Source organism: Enhydra lutris, unplaced genomic scaffold (genome assembly GCF_002288905.1).
Source record: "Enhydra lutris kenyoni isolate GAN:26980312 unplaced genomic scaffold, ASM228890v2 scaffoldscaffold26, whole genome shotgun sequence".
NCBI lineage: Eukaryota > Metazoa > Chordata > Mammalia > Carnivora > Mustelidae > Enhydra > Enhydra lutris.
The window spans coordinates 11986170-12005042 of NW_019154110.1; the positions used below are offsets into that span (position 1 = coordinate 11986170).

The following is an 18873-nucleotide window of genomic DNA, read 5'->3' on the forward strand; positions in this document are numbered from 1 at the left end:
TTATTTGACAGAGAGATCACAAGCAGGCAGAGAGGCAGGCAGAGAGAGAGGAGGAAGCAGGCTCCCCTAGAGAGCAGAGAGCCCGATGCGGGGCTCGATCCCAGGACTCTGAGATCATGACCTGAGCCGAAGGCAGCGGCTTAACCCACTGAGCCACCCAGGCGCCCCCTGTGTGGGTTTTTTAAAAGCACTTTTACCTGCTTTATTTTATTTTAAAAATATACACATATTCTGAGAATAGTGAGCTCCAGCAGTTATCTGAAATTAGGTAAAATTAGAGCTACTTTATCTTGAACATTGAATAACATGCTTCCTCTCTGTCCAGTGCTTTGAATGTCTTGTCTATCGTATTGGAAGGTCTTCTGCTATTAAACCAATATCAGCTCTATGTAATTGTATGAGTCACCACCACCTTTTTTATTCTTTTTAAGCAGATGGCCTTGTATTTTAGGTTTCAGCACTCCCAATAAGTTCACTTTAATGATTACAAAGATAGTGTGAGTTTATATCAATGTCTATAAGTGGTGACAGTGATGTGATTTACATCCCATCTATTAACCTTAAATATTAATATTCTTCTGCTGTTTCCTTAGAACCCCTCAATGGAATGAATTGCAACCACCATTTAATGCAAACCACCCTCTGCTCCTTGCTGCAGATGCAGTCCAGTATTATCAGTTCCTGCTTGCTGGCCGTAAGTAGTTCCCATTGTTTTTTACCTACCGTACAGTGTTTTGAGATTTCATCTTAAAATGCTGACTTTTAATGCATTCATGCATATTACCACAGGTCCACAGACCATAGGCCATAAAAATCAGATTGAGGCAAGTAAGATATTTAATATAAATGTAAACCGTAAGCCTTAGTACACATTAAGTATGCCTCTGGCTGTTCATGTTGCATGGCCATGAGATGTACACCTGCAGTTATATAAGTTCATGGGAATATATCTGGTAGTCTCGAAAGTTTTTTTTTTTTAAAGGAGGATACTAGGATATAATAAACTTCATAAAACTTGGTATCTGTTTCTGACATAAAAAAAAAATAAGCATGTTTCACTGTGAAAAGTATCAGCCAGGTTTTCTTTCTATAGATTTTACTGGGAACAGTCAAGTAATGATTGCAACTCCATTGGGTATTTATTTGTTTGTTTACTTTTATATCTAAGCCCTGACATTTATAGAAATTGATCCACATTCTTTCTTCACTTGAGAACATGTACATTGAGGTAGAAACAGCTTATTTTGTAGGGGAGGCATGGAAAGACAATTTAATATTTATTATCCAGTTTATGGTCATAGAATTAAAAATTCTTTACAATTTTAATTTAATTTTGTAGGATTGACTGGATCCTTAATTTAACCTGATGGCTGTGAGTCCTGTATGTTTTTAAAAAACTTCCTAAAAATCAACATTGACATGCTTTTAATGGAGTTTTATTGTATTGAACTTACTATCTTGCCTGGCTATTTAGCAGCACGAAGTGAAATAGTTCTAAAACTGTTTTATTTTATGTTTATAATGTGTTATATATTAAACTGGAAACAGAAAATTTACCGACTTTACTCGAAATTTCTAAAAGTCCATAATTGTAACTCGTAGTTGGCAGTCTTGCTCTCTTTTAAAATTGAATTCACTGATTCTTCCAGCATGGATTTACTGAGTGACTTCTCTGTGTCAGACACTTGTGAGTTAAACATGAATAGCATGTTGCTTCTGTTCTCAGTGAATTCACTAATTCGGGAGCAGATGTTTAATAAAAAAGTAAAATAAAATGAGATGGGTATATCAGTGAACTATGAGTGCAGAATTTCAGTTGCCAAAGTCCTCAGAGAGAGGTATATGTAAGTGGTTTTGGGTTCAAGAAGCAGAGTTTACAGACATCTATAGTTGTTATTAGGTCATGGAAGCATATATTTAGTTCTTATCATTTGAATCATTGAATTAGGAAAAAATGACATTTATACAATATCAAATTTAAATCATAAGAACATATTCCCTCCCTACCTCTCAACAGGGGTGAAAATAACCCCTGCTATTTTTTCATTTTGAATGAGGTAGAGTTGACTCAGAATTAATCTTCGTTTGCTTTGTTTTGTTATTTTGATATTTTGTTATTTATTGTGTCCAGTAGGCGAACAGTATATAGGCAAAAAGATACACAGAACAAAAACTAGGGCAAAAACCAAATGCAGCTCTGTCCCTTAATTTTTGTGTTCTGGCAAATTAAGCTGATTGACATTGCTTATTTTAGCAGCTCTAAACACCTTTGTCCAGTTCTCAGAATTACAGCGATCTCTAGGTGCACAGTTTAGAACCACCACTGTAGGCAGTAGCAAGCCACCAAATGTTTTCAGGCACTGGAGTGACACTGTTAGAACTGCATTTTAGAAAAGCACTCTGGCAATGCTGTAATGCGAGGTTCAGAGGAGGGGAGGGTTGTGGAGGAGGCTCAGTGATCCTGGATGAGAGGCTTCAATTCAGTCTGTATTACGGAAAAGTCAGGACAAACCTGTGAGATGTTGCAGAGTTGGAATAGAAAAGAATTAGAGATAATTTGAAAGAAAGGAGTCACTGATAATTCTATGGTTTCTAATGAAAATATGTCATATAAATGCATTTTATGTTAGACCGTTCCAGATGGACTAGCCTGGGACAAGGATAAAAAGGCCAGAGTTCCAGTTCCAAATCACCTCTCAATTATTTGATATATATAAAATATTAATAATAATATTTACTCTTATAAAGGTGTTGTTACGGTCAACGAAGGGATGCTAAAGTTCTGTAAAAACTGTAAACATCCACCCTATACAGTAACTAACTTGAATTTAAATTTTTAAAAAAGGGAAAAAAAACTGTAAAACAGTTTAAGCATCATCTGTATCTTTGTTTCTTATCTCAAAAGTACTGATTTTCAAATAATAGACTTTAGGGACTTAATAATACCTATTCCGACAATGTGATTCTGATCATGTTGTAATATCTGCTGTGTAAGTGATCGATGTAATTAATTTGTTTTATCTTACTTTGTGAAATACCACTGATATAATTTAGTAGGTCTTTAAAAAAAACACCTAAGAGATAGGTAATTCTGTAATAATTTTATATTCTTTATATTGATGGCAGAGACAGAATTAGCCTGATTTTATTTTATTTTGATTTTAAAAATTTTATTTATTTATTTGACAGAGAGAGAGAGAGAGAGAGAGAGAGAGAACACAAGCAGGGAGAGTGGGAGAGGGAGAAGCAGGCTTCCCACTGAGCAGGGAGCCTGACTTGGGGCTTGATCCCAGGACCCTGGGATCATGACCCCAGCCAAAGGCAGACACCCAATGACTGAGCCACCCAATTGCCCCAGATTAGTCTGATTTTAAAGTCCCCATTTCCTTAGATAAAGAAAGATAATTTGATTGGGAGTCCTGGACATGCCATATATTACAGGACTGAAGCAATTAAATATGCAAAAGATGGACATCTGCGTCAGAGGAGTAAATGCCTGAAATATAATTGGTAAAAGCAATGCTGGAGCCAGTTTAGAGAAAATGTCTTTACCTGCCCATCTGTTGAGTCCTTTATATAAGTTAGAGCCTCATTAAGAAGACATTCTTAGTACCCTTTTGCTTTGTCTCTAGTTCCTCTTACTGAAACCATTTGAAAAGATGTTGTGACCTCTTAAAACACAAGTATACCATACCGGATGCCGAGGGGTTTTTTGTTTTACTTAACCATATTGAAAATCACCTCTTATTTCTCAACTTGAAGAATTGATAAATATATTACTGGAAGTATTTTCAGATATAACCATTCGGAGTAAAACTCTAATGCCAGTTTGATGTTGCAAGCATTTTCTCAGATGTTGCAAGCATTTTCTTTGGTGTTGTATTTTGGATCTGTGGATCAAATGAAGCAGACTTGTACAAACTCCGGAAATGATAATAATAGTAGACAAAGCATGATGTAAATGGAAATGGGAAAGAGACTTTGTCTCAAGGAGAAGAGAGTAGGAGAGCAGGATGTTTAGCAAGGAATCCCCACTCCCCTTCCAGCCCTGTAATCATAATAAATACACTGGTAGTTGATAAACAGAGTTCTGCATATGTGGCAAAAGGGTAAATGGTGGGGGAAGGGAAGAGAAATCTGCCTGAAACACTAAAGACTTATCACCTAATTTAAAGTGAAGGAAGTAAAAACCAAAATTTTGTGTTTTTAGAAAAACTTTAATTTTTTAGAGAGAGAGCATGGTGGGGTGTCTGGTGGGCGGGGAGGGGCAGAGGGAGAGAGAAATTCTTAAGCAGGCTCCACTCCTAGCAGCAGACCCATGCAGGGCTACCATCTCATGACCCCGAGATCACAACCTGAGCCGAAATCAAGAGTAAGATGCTTAAAGAACTCAGCCACCCAAGCACCCCAAATTTTGTGTTCTTAACTGTCATGATATTTCCCACCTATATTAATTGAATCGGAATGATACAAAATTAAGGCATTTTGGTCTATCAGAAATTGACTTATACTAAAATGTTCTTTACATTATGGAGGTGGAGATGTCTTCTTCGTTATTAGGTTGAATCATAGATATTTCCATTTTGAGTAAGTAAGACAGGAATAAAATATCAGCAAATTCCAATGATTTTATTGAGTAAATTGATAAAATGTGTAAAGTGAATATACAGACAGTAATCTGATCTTGCTGTGTAGTTCAGTAAAGGTAAATTCAAGAATCTAATATTAAAAAATTATTTTGCTTTGGTCATAAGAAATCTCATAAATAGTATATAAAAAGATTATAGCAGAAGAGATTCATAATTTTTGTGTTAATGCTATTTTTTCTCCTTTGAAAAGAATTACATACTGTAATTACCTTTTCTAAAATAGGCACTTTTTTCAGTGTATTACTTTGCCAAAAACAAAGATAAACATTAGGAGACTAACAAATGTCATCTAGCCTTGAATATGATCCCAAAATAGACAGTAACTTTTTCTTTTGTCCGCTTCAGAGCTTCCCAAATTGTAAATTAAAGATAGGCCTTAGTGAATTGACTTGGGAAAGTTTTATTTTGGGGAAAAAGAATGTTTCCTCCTTTTCTTCCAGGTAATTTGGCAGCAGCAGTATTTTTAAGTTGCTGACATTAACTGGCTTTGTTGGGGGGGAGGTCAGACTTTGAATTTCTGAGGTAATCCCTGGGTATGTGAGAAGTTCCTCCCTAAACTCATTGAGTTTTCTTTGTTAAGTGGTAACAAGAGATCATTCAACAGAAACATAGCTTTGATATACAATAAAAAGGTGATCAGGATCCATAGAACCTCTCTCTTTTACTGGGGATATAATTGTTTTCCTCTACCCTTGAAAGCATTATAGGAAAGTTGAGGAGAACCTTTGACACCATATGGAAAGGAATGGAAAACACAGAAGATGGTTAAAACATATATGTTTCAGACATGTACATTTTGGTTGGATTTAAAATTTTTTTATATGTGAAAGTAATATTTTTTTATTGGGTATTTCTTGAGGCTCCCTTTGAGACTGACTATTCCTCTGAAACAACAACAAATAATAGAATATGTAAAACAACCATTTTCAAGTCACTGGACACCAGAGAATGAAGGACAGTGATTTCTGGGAGATGGGAAGCAAACGAGGCAAAAGGCTTACAACTGCCTGTAGTTATTGCCTTGCAGGAGTCTGTGGACCATGCTGCAGTAGCAGGGGTTGGGGGCATGTGTGTGCAAGTGGAATACAGGGAAGATGGAGCAGAGAGTCCAGTAAGACCAAGGAAGAGCACTTATCAGCAAACTATTATGAACTATTATTGTAAATAAAGTTTTACTCCAACAGCCTCGCCATTTCATTTCTCTGTTGTTTATGGCCACTTTAAAATTATAACCACAGATTTGAGTCATCATGACCCACAAAGCCCTGTTTACTGTCTGTTAACTCCTAACCTAGAATTTGCGGGATACACCATCAGAGAGAAGGGATCTGTACAGAATGTGAGCTCTGAAGATCTGCAGAGAGTCCACAACACAGTATTGGTGGTTGTAGGAAACTGCCGGAAGCCAAGGAAACAACCATCAGAGAGTCCTAGAGGGCACAGAGCCTGGAGCTCATACATGGTCAGGAATCGTGACACTACAGCAGTTCTTGTAATTGTATTCTGTGTGTTTGAGAAGTTAAACGGAGACATGGGAAATTTTAAAGATTCATATCAAAGTTCTGGATAAGAAAGCCTAAATCTGAAAGCTGCACTTTGGATAAGATGAGGATAAATTAGGAATTGCAGAAGAAAATATTAGTGAACTCGAAGATAGACCCAAGAGAAATTATCCAAAGTGAAACACCGAAAAAAACAGTATTTTACATAGCTTCACAGAGCTGTGGGATAATCCGATGCTTGAAATCAGAGACCCTGAAGGAGGGGTGGTATGACAAGAGAAATGGCCCAAAAATGTCCAAATCTGATACAAACTATAAACTCACAGATCCACAAAGGTCAATAAATCTCAAACACAGGAAACTTAAAGAAAACTCTACCAAGGTATATTATAATCAAATTGCTCAAAATCATTTAAAAAGGGAAAAATCTTAAAAGCAGCAAGAGGGAAAAAAAGACGTTATATCCCAGGGCAAAAATGATAGGAATGACAGATTTAAGTACTGAAAGGAAGCACCTGTTAATCTAGATTTCTGTGCCCCTCCCCCATCCTTCAAAATGAAAGAACATTTTTTTCAGATATATGAAAGATTAAAAAATGATCAGCAATAGTCATGCTCTATATGGCATGTTAAAGGAAGTCCTTCAAGCAGAAGAAAAATGATACTAGATGGAAAGGAATGAAGAACACTGAAAATGGTTAAAATATACAATATGTGAGGGGGTTTGGTAATGGTTTATGTCTCTTTAAAATAAAATTTACTGGGGTGCCTGTGTGGCGCAGTTGGTTAAGTGTCTGTGTTTGGCTCAGGTCATGATCTCAGTGTCTTGGGATTGAGCCCCGCATTGGGCTCTCTGGTCAGTGGTTCTGCTTCTCCCTCTCCTTCTGCCTTGCACTCTGCCTACTTGTGATCTCTCTCTCTGTGTCAAATAAATAAAATTTTTAAAATAAAAAAAAGTAAAATTTACTCTTTGGGCTCCTGGGTGGCTCAGTCGGTTGAGCATCTGACTTTTGGTTTCAGCTCAGTCATGATCTCAGGGTCATGGGATCAAGCCCCACATCAGCTGCTGTCCTCCCATGAAGCCTGTTTAAGATACTCTCCCTCTCCCTCCGCCCCTTCCCAGTGTGCTCTCTCTCTCTCAAAATTAATTAATTAGTTGTTAATACAAAAACAGTATCCATTTATTGAGGTCTTTAAAATACACATATATACACACATGAATGTGTGTATATATGTATATATATCGTGTGTGTGTATGTGTGCATAATGTATGTCAATAGTAGCATTAAGGCCAAGAGTATGGGAAATGGAACTATTGTAAGGTTTTGTTTTTGTTTTTTAATTTATTTGAGAGAGAGAGAGAGAAACAGACCCCCTGCTCAGCAGGGAGCAGGAGACTCCCCACTGAGGGAGAAGCAAATCCCTGCTGAGCAGGGAGTCTAATGTGGAACTCAGTCCCAGGACTCCGAGATCATGACCTGAGATGTTTCTGAGCTACCCAGGTGCCCTTTTGTAAGGTTTTTAGAATGTATATGAGTGGAAACATGACTTGAAGGTAAACTCTGATGTGTATAACAAAATGTATGTGATGTATGTAATGAAACCAAAAGCAACCGACACAAAGAAAGGAAATAAAAGGAAAACAAATAAGCAAGATGATGTAACCCTGAGCATATCAGCACTCATATTAGTTATAAATAGTCTGAACATCCAAGAAAAAAATCAAAGATTGTCAAATTGGATTAAAAAAAAAAAAAAAACACAACAACCCAACTATATTGATGCTTAGGAGAAACATACTTTAAACCCTGAGTTACTACATTAATATCAGACTACTTAGAATACTCTACCCAACAACGGTAGAATACACCTTCTTTTCATGGGCATAGCAAACAGTGACAAGGATAGGCCATCTTCTGGGCTATCAAACATGTCTCAATAAATTGAAGAGCTATCAAGTCATACAACGTATATATTCTCTGACCACAATGGAATGAAATAAGAAATGAATAACAGATCTCTGGAAAATCCACAAATATTTGGAAACTAAACAACATACTTCTAAATAATACATGGTTCACAGAGGAAATCAAAAGGGAAATTAGAAATTATTTTGAACTGAATGAAAATGACAACAGAACAGAGCCATATCAGAATACTACTCAGGGAAAAAAAGGTGGATTGCAGTATAAATACATGCAACAAATTGGATGAATCTCAAGGACATTATGCCAAATGAAAAGGCCAATCTCAAAGGTTTGCTTACTACACATTTTAAAAACACCAAGAGCAGAAAGGATTCCATTTATATAACATTCTCAAAACGACAAAGTTAGAGAGATGAACGACAAATTAGCGTTGACCAGGGCTTAGAGACAGAATGGAAGGGAAGGTGTTGGATGTGATTATAAAGGGTTAGGTAGATCTTTGTGGTGAGGACATAGCTCCATATCTTAAGTTGAGGTTCCACAAATAAACATGCTACAAAATTGGATAGAACTCTATACAAACACACAAACAACACACATACACACCCTCACACAAATGAGTGTATGTAAGACTATGTATATAAAACTGGTGAGTGAATAAAGTCTTGGATTGTACCAATGGTAATTTCCTCGTTTTGAAACTAGGTGAAGGCTATACAAGACTGTGCTGTACTATTTTGTAACTTCTCATGAATCTGTAATCATTTCAGAATAAAAACTTTAAAAAATAGAAAAATATGTGGCATGGCACTACCTCAGTATTCAAGAGTAATTTTATAGGACTAAATAATACCTAATGTTATGAAAACAATGACCTCAGCTTCCACATTCAGAAACTTGAAAAGGTAGAGCAAATTAAAGCAAAAGGAAGGACATGATAGAGATCAGAGTAGAAATAAAAACATATAAACAATAGATAAAATAGAAGTAATATAGAAAAACAAAAAAATCAGTAAAACTATAGTGTCTTGGTGGTTTTTTTCCTGCTGTGATTTGTGGGAATCTTGGACTTGTGGATTTATTTTTTCCTGAAATTTGAACATTTTTATGCCGTTATATGTTCAAATTGTTTTTTCTGTCACTCCCCTTTTCTCCTTTTGTGACTCCAGTTATATGTATATGGACCACCTGATATTTTCCCAGCTTACTGTTCAATTTTTAAAATTTTTTGTTTGATTTTTAAAATTCTTTCTGATTTTGTATAATTTGTATTTCTGTATGTTTAAATGCATCAAGTTTTCTACTTTGCCTAATCTGCTGTTAAATTTATTCAGCATTTTTTTCATTTCAGATATCATATTTTTCATCTCTAGAAGTCCCAGTTGCGTCTTTTTTATGTCTTTCATTTCTTTCCTTATCATGTATGTGTTTGAACACATGGAACATTTATCTTATAATAGCTGTTTTAGAATCCATATGTTCTAATTACTTTTACCACTATGATGTTTCTTGGAGGTTTTTCTATTGATCGATTTTTTTCCTAGGTCTGGGTTGTGTTTTTCTGCTTCTTTATATCCCTAATGATTTTTGATAGGATGCTGGGCATTTTCAGTTTCATGTTGTTAAGTGGTGGATTGTTCTTTATTCCTAAGAAGCATTCATATTACTTGGAATAAATTTGATTCTTTCCATGCTTATTCTTAAGCCTTGCTATGGAGGGTTCAAAGTAGCCTTTTCCTTAGGCCTAATTTAGTTATTTTAGAAGATAATGTAAATCTAGTCTCTCTTATATAGCTGGTAGTGGAAATGTAGGATCATAATTATTTTTTAAACCTCAGATGCTTAAATCCTATGTATTACCTTTACCTTGCATTACACCAGCTACGCACTTTTACTTTTGGCGCTTACTACTTTTGTCTCTAACATAAAGACAAGTAAGAAACATACATGCAAGTTTCTGTAGCACATTGTGATATGCGCTATGTTAATGGCTTGAATTAATTGGTATAGAAATTCAAAGAAGGAAGAAGTTACTTATTAGTGAGGATGGAGAGAAATGGCTAAGGAGGTTGCATCTGTAGGATTTGGGACTCTGTGAGGTGACTGAAGAAAAGTGAGGAGGAAAGGGGTGACTGGCTTGGGCAATAGGTTATGCCATTCATTGCAACACTAAGGGAACTATGTTGCCTAGAGTAGGACAGAGAATTGGTGATCACAGTGTGGCTTCTGTTTCGGTGCATGTTATATATCCTGGCAGTTGTGTTCAGTAAGCTTTTAGAAATAATCTCCAAACTTCCATGTGTGTTTACAGATTTCAGTTCCCTTCTGGGGCTTTTTTGGTATGTAATTGGTAATTCAAGTACACTTTCTATGAAATAATCTTATCCCAGAAAAAAACATAGAAGTGATGAAGTTCCATTATGATACCCTAGATAGCATGACATGTCAGGACGCAGTATTAATCACTCTAAAAGCTCCAACCAGAGCCTTACTTTAAAGTATTAGTATTGGTTTGACAAAAATCTTGGTTTTTATTATCCTGAAGAGAACTAAGTCATTCTGAGTGTCTTTTGAATAGCTGGGCTCTCTACTGGTATATCTGCTTTTAAAAGATGTTATTGCTTTACTAATCTCTTAGACTTCACTAGCACTTTTATTTTAGTCTTTACATATAATGAAGTAGACAGTAATTAAAGCTGGTATTGAGATTTATCTTACCTATCAAGTATGAAAATAACATATCAACAGTGCACTTAAGGTTGGATTCTAGAGATCTTGATTGCTAACAAAGTTTTGTACTGCTCTCCTACCAGCAATAACCATGAAAATATAAATGGCAAATATTTTCCTTGTAATATAAAGTCACACTTTTGAGTTTAGAATGAAATATTTGAGGATATTTTACTATTCTGTTGTTTTATTGGTTTTACAGTACAACGGTGATAATATTTTGAACGTATTGGTACAAAGAGGAAAAAAATTGTTGGTCTTATCTACCATGGTCATTGTCAGTGCCCCGGAAAAGCAATTAAATATGCAGCACTTCTCTGAGCTGCTCTCTTTCGAATGTCACATTAGATTTAACTTAACATCCTGGATTGCATCGCTATTGTGGTATGTACCGAGTATGATGGAGGTACTCAACAATATTTCCTTGCATTGTCCATAATAAATATTTGCCCAAGTGTGGGTAGGGTGGAAGGGGAAGAAAGAAATGTTTTTCTCTTGTAGAGGAAACTTGTAATGTAGGACTTATTTAAAGAGTATTTATAGTCCATTGTTGGTCATTGGGTGTGTCATACTCCTCTATCCAGGTCTGAATATCTGAGGTAGTTCAGAAACCACTTCAGATTGAATTATATTTGATGATTTCTCTTAGTTATACTTAATTTTATCAACTGACACATCCATCCATAGCAAGATCGTTTTAGTGAAATGAATGGTATTTTTCTTTAGGAGGCTAAAAGTTTAAGACGTGTTAACTGTGAATTTAACTGTATATGTGTTGTATAACTTGGGGAACATTATAAATTTAAATACCTTTCTTCAATGAAAAGATGTTGAATGGTTAAATGAAAGTACCACCAGCAATCGGCAAACTTTACAAATGATGGATTGAAAAGTTTGGATTAGATTACCCTTTTCCCTTCTTCCTTTTTTTTGTCTATGGGAACCATACTTCTTATTGATACCCAAATCTATACATGGGTCTTCACATCTGTGGAATAGTTCATTGGTTTTTCTGTCCTTGCTGATTTATCGTTGAGATGTTTCAACATCAGAAATCCTTTCTGTTACATTCTAATGACCTGTTTGCTCCGTTCTGAAGTAAATCTTGACATTTCTGTAATTTGCTTTAGCATTTACTATTTGTGGCAAAAAACAGTTTGCATGTCAATCCACCTTCCTTTCTTAATTGTCCTTAAAATTGAAAAAGAAACAAAAGGAAAGTTTTTATAAAGGACTGTTTTGTATTTTTAAACGTCTTTCTTTATTTTACAAAATTGTAAGTGAGGGGCGCCTGGGTGGCTCATTGGGTTAAAGCCTCTGCCTTCAGCTCGGGTCATGATCTCAGGGTCCTGGGATCAAGCCCCGCATCGGGCTCTCTGCTCTGCGGGGAGCCTGCTTCCTCCTCTCTCTCTGCCTGCCTCTCTGCCTACTTGTGATTTCTCTCTGTCAAATAAATAAAATCTTTAAAAAAAAAAAAAATTGTAAGTCATGCTAGTGTCTTCATGTTCTTTAAGTTGTTTTATGACTTGCTTTTTTTCAGGTACAGGTGAGAGTATACATTCTTTTCTATGGATACCATCATTATTTCTTACTTGGCAGGTTGACTAGGATAGGACATGGATTCTGATAGATTAAAGAAAAATCATCTATGGGTTATAAAGCCACTAGTCTATGCACATCTCTGCTTCTGATGTCATTTATTCTGTCCCACCTGAGTTTAAGGTTCATATATTCAGATACTGATATCTCTGAATGTGCGTTTTGTCACTTGGGTAGCAGGAATATAGGATGGAGGGAATGGGGATATCTGTTTGCCCTTTTCTTCAAAAACAAGGAGCTAGAACAGAATGATCTGTGTCTGCTTACCTGCGATAATGTAATGGGTTGATATTGGCAGGAGCTTGTGGTTTGATGTGCCATCACTTCCATCAGTAAGGTTAATTGCTAACAAATGACTAAATGGGAATTTAGGGGGAATGCTACAGCTGTCTGCTATGTTAGTGGTAACAGGAGTTCTGGCGCCATTTCAGGGTCGCTATTTGTGTCTGTCTATCAGAGTTAGAATACAGTTGTTTCTCTCGGTTTCAGCCTTCTCTATAGAATTTCTGTCAATTGTTTGACTCCATTAAGTGTGGAGAGGAAATAAAAGCCTGAATGACCAATCCACCAGGGGCTATGGATAGACCCTTTCTTTGTCCATACTCAGAGCACTGCATTAGGTCTCATTATCCATTTATAATAAGTGACCTTTGCCCCCTGGGTCATTGAAAAATATTCAGTGTGCTTTTCTGACACATAGGGCACCTTTCTCAGCAGACACATGAAACAATGGGACGTCTGGTAGTCTGGAGGCCTAGTACACATTGAAGGTTTTAAAATACACAGCCTTGTGCCAAATCACTTGGGCTTTTTTTTTTTTTTTCTGCTCTTGCATGGTTCATAAATGGCTAAGGGGAGTCTGATGTCTGAAAGATGAATGTCGTGTTCCTTTTCTTTCTTGTAATTAAAAAAAAATTTTGCCATGTTTTTTAGTTTTGTTTTCTAGAAATGTTTGCCTTTATCTCTGTTTTTATATTTTCTGTTAGAGAAATAGAGGTTTGGATGTAGTGCATGGAGAGGGCCATCATCTTTGGAAAGTGTTTGCCAGTTATGCCCAGGTGCTGTGGGGCTATCTGTGACATGTTAAAAACCTGTCTTCTAGTCCTCTGCTCTGCCAAACTGGTAGTGGTGAAATCTCCCCATGAAAAGTTTGGCTGGGGTGCCTGCGTGGCTCTGTTGGTTAAGCGTCCAACTCTTGATTTTAGCTCCGGTCATGATTTCAAGGTTGTAAGACTGAGCTCCACGTTGGGCTCTGAGCTGGGTGTGGAGGCTGCTTGAGATTCTCTCTCTCCTGTATCTGCCCCTCACCACCCCACACTTGCTTGCTCTCTCTTTAGGAAGAAAAAGAGGGAAGGAAGGGTGGATGGGTAAGAAGGAAGGAAGGAAGAGTTTAGGAAGGATTTGACCCTTTCTTGGTCATTATAGTCCAGATTTCTTCTGTGATGTGAACTTGGACCCCCTGACAAAAAGCCTGGCACATCTGGTTGTTCTGTCTCTAACTCCTGGAGTATAGAAAGACCTGGAAAAAGATGGAGATAGCATAGTGGTGAGTGGATGAAATATATTTATAAAGTCATGTCCAGAGCTTCCCACTGTGGAAAGTGAAGATCAGCCTTCCGAGAAGCTTGACTACCAGTAACTAACTGTGTGGCCTTAGTACAGTGTCTGTGTTAAGTACTGGTAGATAGGTGTATTTGCCTGAAGAATGTTGGAATAGGAAAAAATAAAGGATTGAGACTACTTCCTTAGCAATCCATATGAAGAAGTTTTTAGAATAGTGGAAAATGTTTATAGAAATATTTTTAAGTTTAAAATTCATACATTTCATTAATAAAGACTTGTTCCTCTTGTAGAACCATACTTAGTTTACATTTAGTGTCACATGTATTGGTTTGCTGACTTTGTTAAAAACATAGGAGAGGGATGCCTAGGTGGCTCAGTGGGTTAAGTCTCTGACTTCGGCTCAGGTCATGATCTCAGGGTCCTGGGATCGAGCCCCACATCGGGCTCTCTCCTCAGCAGGGACCCTGCTCCCCCCACCGCCTGCCTCTCTGCCTATTTGTGACCTGTGTCTGTCAAATAAATAAATAAAATATTTTTTAAAAAAATGAGATACACAGGGATTCAGAGAAACCCAGCTCATTACAAGGAATCAGCAGCCACACTGTCCAGGGGAACCCAGCTGTCTTTATTTCAGCAAAATAGTTTTCCTGTTAATTGATGTGCTATATAGCATGCTCTCAGATAATTGGGACATAGAGGTGTTAGCTCCAGAGAATGACCTTTGAGTCCCAGTACAGATTTTTCTCTCCAAACCAGTTATGGAAAACCACATATGGTTGACCCTTGAACAGCATGGGTTTAAACTGCATGGGTCTACTTATATATAAATTTTTTATAGTATAATACTATAAACATATTTTTTCTTCCTTATGATTTTCTAAATATTTTTTCTAGCTAATTTTATTGTGAGAATACAGTATATAATACATATAACATACAAAATATGTGTTGACTATTTATTGGTAAGCTTTCTGGTCACAGTAGGCAATTAGTAGTAAGTTTTAGGGTAATCAAAAGTTATGCATGGATTTTTGACTGGGGGGCTTTGGCACCCCAAACCCTGTTTTGCTCAAGGGTCAACTGTAGTTGTCAGAACTCTCTCCATGACAAGAATTAATATATTAACTGGATTATAGCACCATTTGACAAATTGCTTACTAAATACATCAAAATTGATTGGACATTCTGTATTTGAATTGACAAATGGCTGCATTAAGAGAAGGAGGGAAATCCATTAATTATAGCTGCTCTCAACCATAGGAAATATAATCACATAAATATGGATTTTGTTAAAACAAAAATCTCTATTTTATGGTAGTGTTACTTATGTGTGTATCTACACTTCTTTGCCATTAACAGAAGGACTGCTCTTACCTACTGTCCTTTAACCGATACAAAATAATGATTTCTGCTGCATTGTAGGTTTCAGGCTCTACTAACTGTAAAATAGTTTTTAGTTATTATTCCAGAAAAGTGGAAAAAAATACGCAAACTCTATAGTTGAGCCTTTCTGCTCAATTCTTCATTTTATCTCTATTTGTCCATCTTATATCTGCATTCTCATTTTATTTAAGTCAAATTTATTTACTTTTGCTTTGATGCTGTGTAGGCTTTTTATCATCACTGAATTTCTCCTTTTTAGAAAAAATTTTTCTCATGATCTGTCTTAATAAAGGTAACCACCCAGTGACCGAGGCATAAAGGTTGTGGGTGAATGCCATAGATTGTCTCTCTACAGTTAGAATTGTTCTCCTTATTGTTGTCATATGACAGGAGGCTTTTTGCCATGTGATTTTGTGGAACTTGGTAGAGAGACGAGAAACACTGAATTGCCTTCATTGCTTTTATACCATCAGTTTCTTGCCTTTTCTACTATGCTTTCTTTGTATTTTATGACCACATGAAGAACATCAGAATCACTCTTATATGATGTCAAGTCTGGGTCAGAGCTGAGATTTATAAGGAGTATTTTGAAGCTAGTGGTTTATTTATTTATTTATTTTTCCTCTTTTGGGCACTTTGCTGCCTTCCAAGGCTATATTCCAGGTGCCAGTGGTCCTTCCATGGTTATGTCAATATTCTTTTTAATATAAAGCAAATTCAGTATTTTTAAAATGAAGTCTTCTGGTTCTTCAGGGATATTACAGAGAATGTAGAGCTGTGGCCCAAAGTACTTTCTTTGTTTCTGTCACTATCTGTGAAATTTCTGTGAATGTCTGTAACTTCTTGTGTTGTGAACATCTGGTCGAGGTTATTTTTCTCCATTGTTTGATGGCTTTGTATGGTATCTCAGATCAAGATACATAGATGTTTATTAAGATGATAAAAATGATCATATTAAATAAAGGAGACCTGAAACACAAATCGTGGAGACTCTGAATCAATGATATTGGTGATAAGCATCTTTCACATGTTTATATGAAAATTTTAATTTAAAATAATGAACTCATTAGGTAAAGTCATGATGAATTGAGGCAGTTTATGCTTCAGATTAAGAACATGGTCTTTGGAGTTTGCAGTTCTAGATTCTGTTTCTACTAACTGCTAGCTGAGTGATTTTGGTCACATAACTTAACCTGCCTGGCCTTTTTAGTTTACCTGTCCTTGAAATGGGAAATTGACAATACCTGTTTTACAGGATCGTTGTTAGATTAAGTAAGATTATTCATCTAAAAGTCTTCACACATTATCTTGGATAGAATAAAAACTCAATAGAGATAGCTGTTGGTTGTAGTTGGTGTTAATAGAAATGGTATCTTTGTTCTCTCTGGATGTCTTTCTTTGCCTCCCTTAATTCCAAGTGCTTTATGACTGAGATACTACCAGATGGCATGGCTAAAGATACTTTGTTGTTAACAAACAACAGTGAAGATAAAACATTGTGCTAGATTATACCTCTTCCATTCTTAGTGGTCATCTGGGTAAATATGGCACTATCCTAATATGTGTGCATTTTCAAAGCTATAGAAAGACATTTTACTTAGCAGTTCTAACTTACTGATGTAAATTGAAATTTCTTTTAGACTTACTTGTTTTGAGTATTTTCGTTCCCTTAGTAATTTTATAGGGAGTGAAATTTTTCTTGGTTTTCACTGCATTCAAAAATGCTTTACCCTGGAAGTCCTTTGTGATAGTTGCCTTAAGATTCTGAAACTTTTACTTAAAAATGTAAGACTCTCAACCTTAAGACTTCTAAAATACCAGAAGAACATTTGATTTTCTGAAAGATTATCACTGGAATCACTGTTCATGATTCCAGCAAACCTTTCATTTTTTTACTTCATGTTCTTTGAGGTTTATAATAAACATGTATTCAGATAATATTAATTAGGTGATTTTCAAATTGGAAAGCAATGAGAGAGAAAGATGAAGAAGGAGGAAGGAAGGAGAGAAGAGGAAGGCAGGAAAAGAAAGAAGGAAGGGAAAGAACAGAGGAAGGAGGGACAGATTACTTTGGTTTGTCATAGAGAATAGAAATTAAATGTTATCTAGTAAACCAGAGCTAAAGGAGTTAACATGAATGATTCTCACACATACAGTGTTGTGTGAAAACAACATAGTTCTGAATACTTCACACATTTCATACCCTAGCCAAGGAAAGAATCAAGATGACTCTTAGTCAGTCTGCAGATCAAGAGTCTGCCCAGTTTTTTTTTTTTCAAACCTTCACACAGCAGTCTTTAAAAAATTTAATTATGGAAATGTTCAAGCATACACAGAAAGACATTGGCCAGTATAACAAATCTACCTATTACCCAATTTCAGCAGTTAACAACATTGTCCCTCTCTTGTCTTTTCTGTTCCTTTAAAATCTTTTAGGATTTTATTTTTAAAAATATTTATTTATTTGAGAGAGAGAGAGAGAGAATGAGAGATAAAGAGAGAGAGAGAGTACAGGTGGGGGGTGGGGAGGGGAAAAAGAAGAAGGAAAAACAGACTTCAGACTTCCCATAGAGCAGGGAGCCTGACACAGAGCTCGATCACAGGACCCTGGGATCATGACCTGAGCTGAAGGCAGACACTTAACCAACTGAGCCACCAGGTGCCCCTAAAGATTTTATTTTGAAGTAATCTTTACACTAATTGGGGGCTAAACTTACAACCCCAAGATCAAGAGTCACATGCTCTACTGACTGAGCCAGCTTGGTGCCTCCAAAATATATATATTTTTTTTCTTTAAATGAATGGCAGATAAAGTATGAGACCCACTGTTGTATCTTTTCACCTACAAATACTTTAGTATGTATCTAATGATAAGAACTAAAAAAAAAAAAAAAAAAAAAAAGTAACTACTATGCCATTACATACTATGTAGTTTACTCCATGGCAATGATTTCTAGAGGTAACTCTTTCTGGTAGTTTTACACTATGGAGAAGTAGAGGGGAGAGCAAGCCTTTGAAACTGTTTTCTTGCATTTGGAAAGAGAGAAAACCCTATGGTAGTTGTGGGCTAGTATTCTCTGTCTCATTCTTCCCCATCTTCTTGGTTCTGTGAATTTTCTGATTTATTTAGAGGTAAAAATTTGAACTTGTAGTTTCTCTGTTGTGTGGAGCACATTGTTGGTTCCTTAATGATTGTTTGGAAGATTTTTATTATATTCTTAAGTATAGGTTGCATATGTTGATGTCTTCCATGTCTAAAAGCTTTTAACTCTCCATGCCAAGAGAACTTTACCTCTTTTGCTTAGGCAAGAGAAAATCTGTTACTTAATTCTTTCTGCTGTATAATGATCTGGACTTATCTAATATGTAACTAGATACTAAATAAGTGAAGTGGGGAAGAAGCTGCATTAATTCTTTACAAAAAAATGGTATTTGTCAGTTTTACATTTATAAACAACTGCCTCCCCTTTATTTTTGTTTGTTGTATGTACTTCATTGTGGAGGCTGCCATTATAGATG

General features: G+C 36.1%; 1 protein-coding gene across 1 annotated transcript in view; it reads left to right on the plus strand.

Annotated features, from left to right (window-relative positions):
- The window catches only part of LOC111151262 (BCAS3, microtubule associated cell migration factor), a 578517-nt gene that overhangs the window by 282689 nt on the left and 276955 nt on the right, over positions 1-18873 (plus strand). The window contains exon 19 of the mRNA XM_022509136.1: positions 594-694. Coding sequence (XP_022364844.1) covers positions 594-694 — 101 coding nt within the window. The remainder of the gene's footprint in view (positions 1-593; positions 695-18873) is intronic.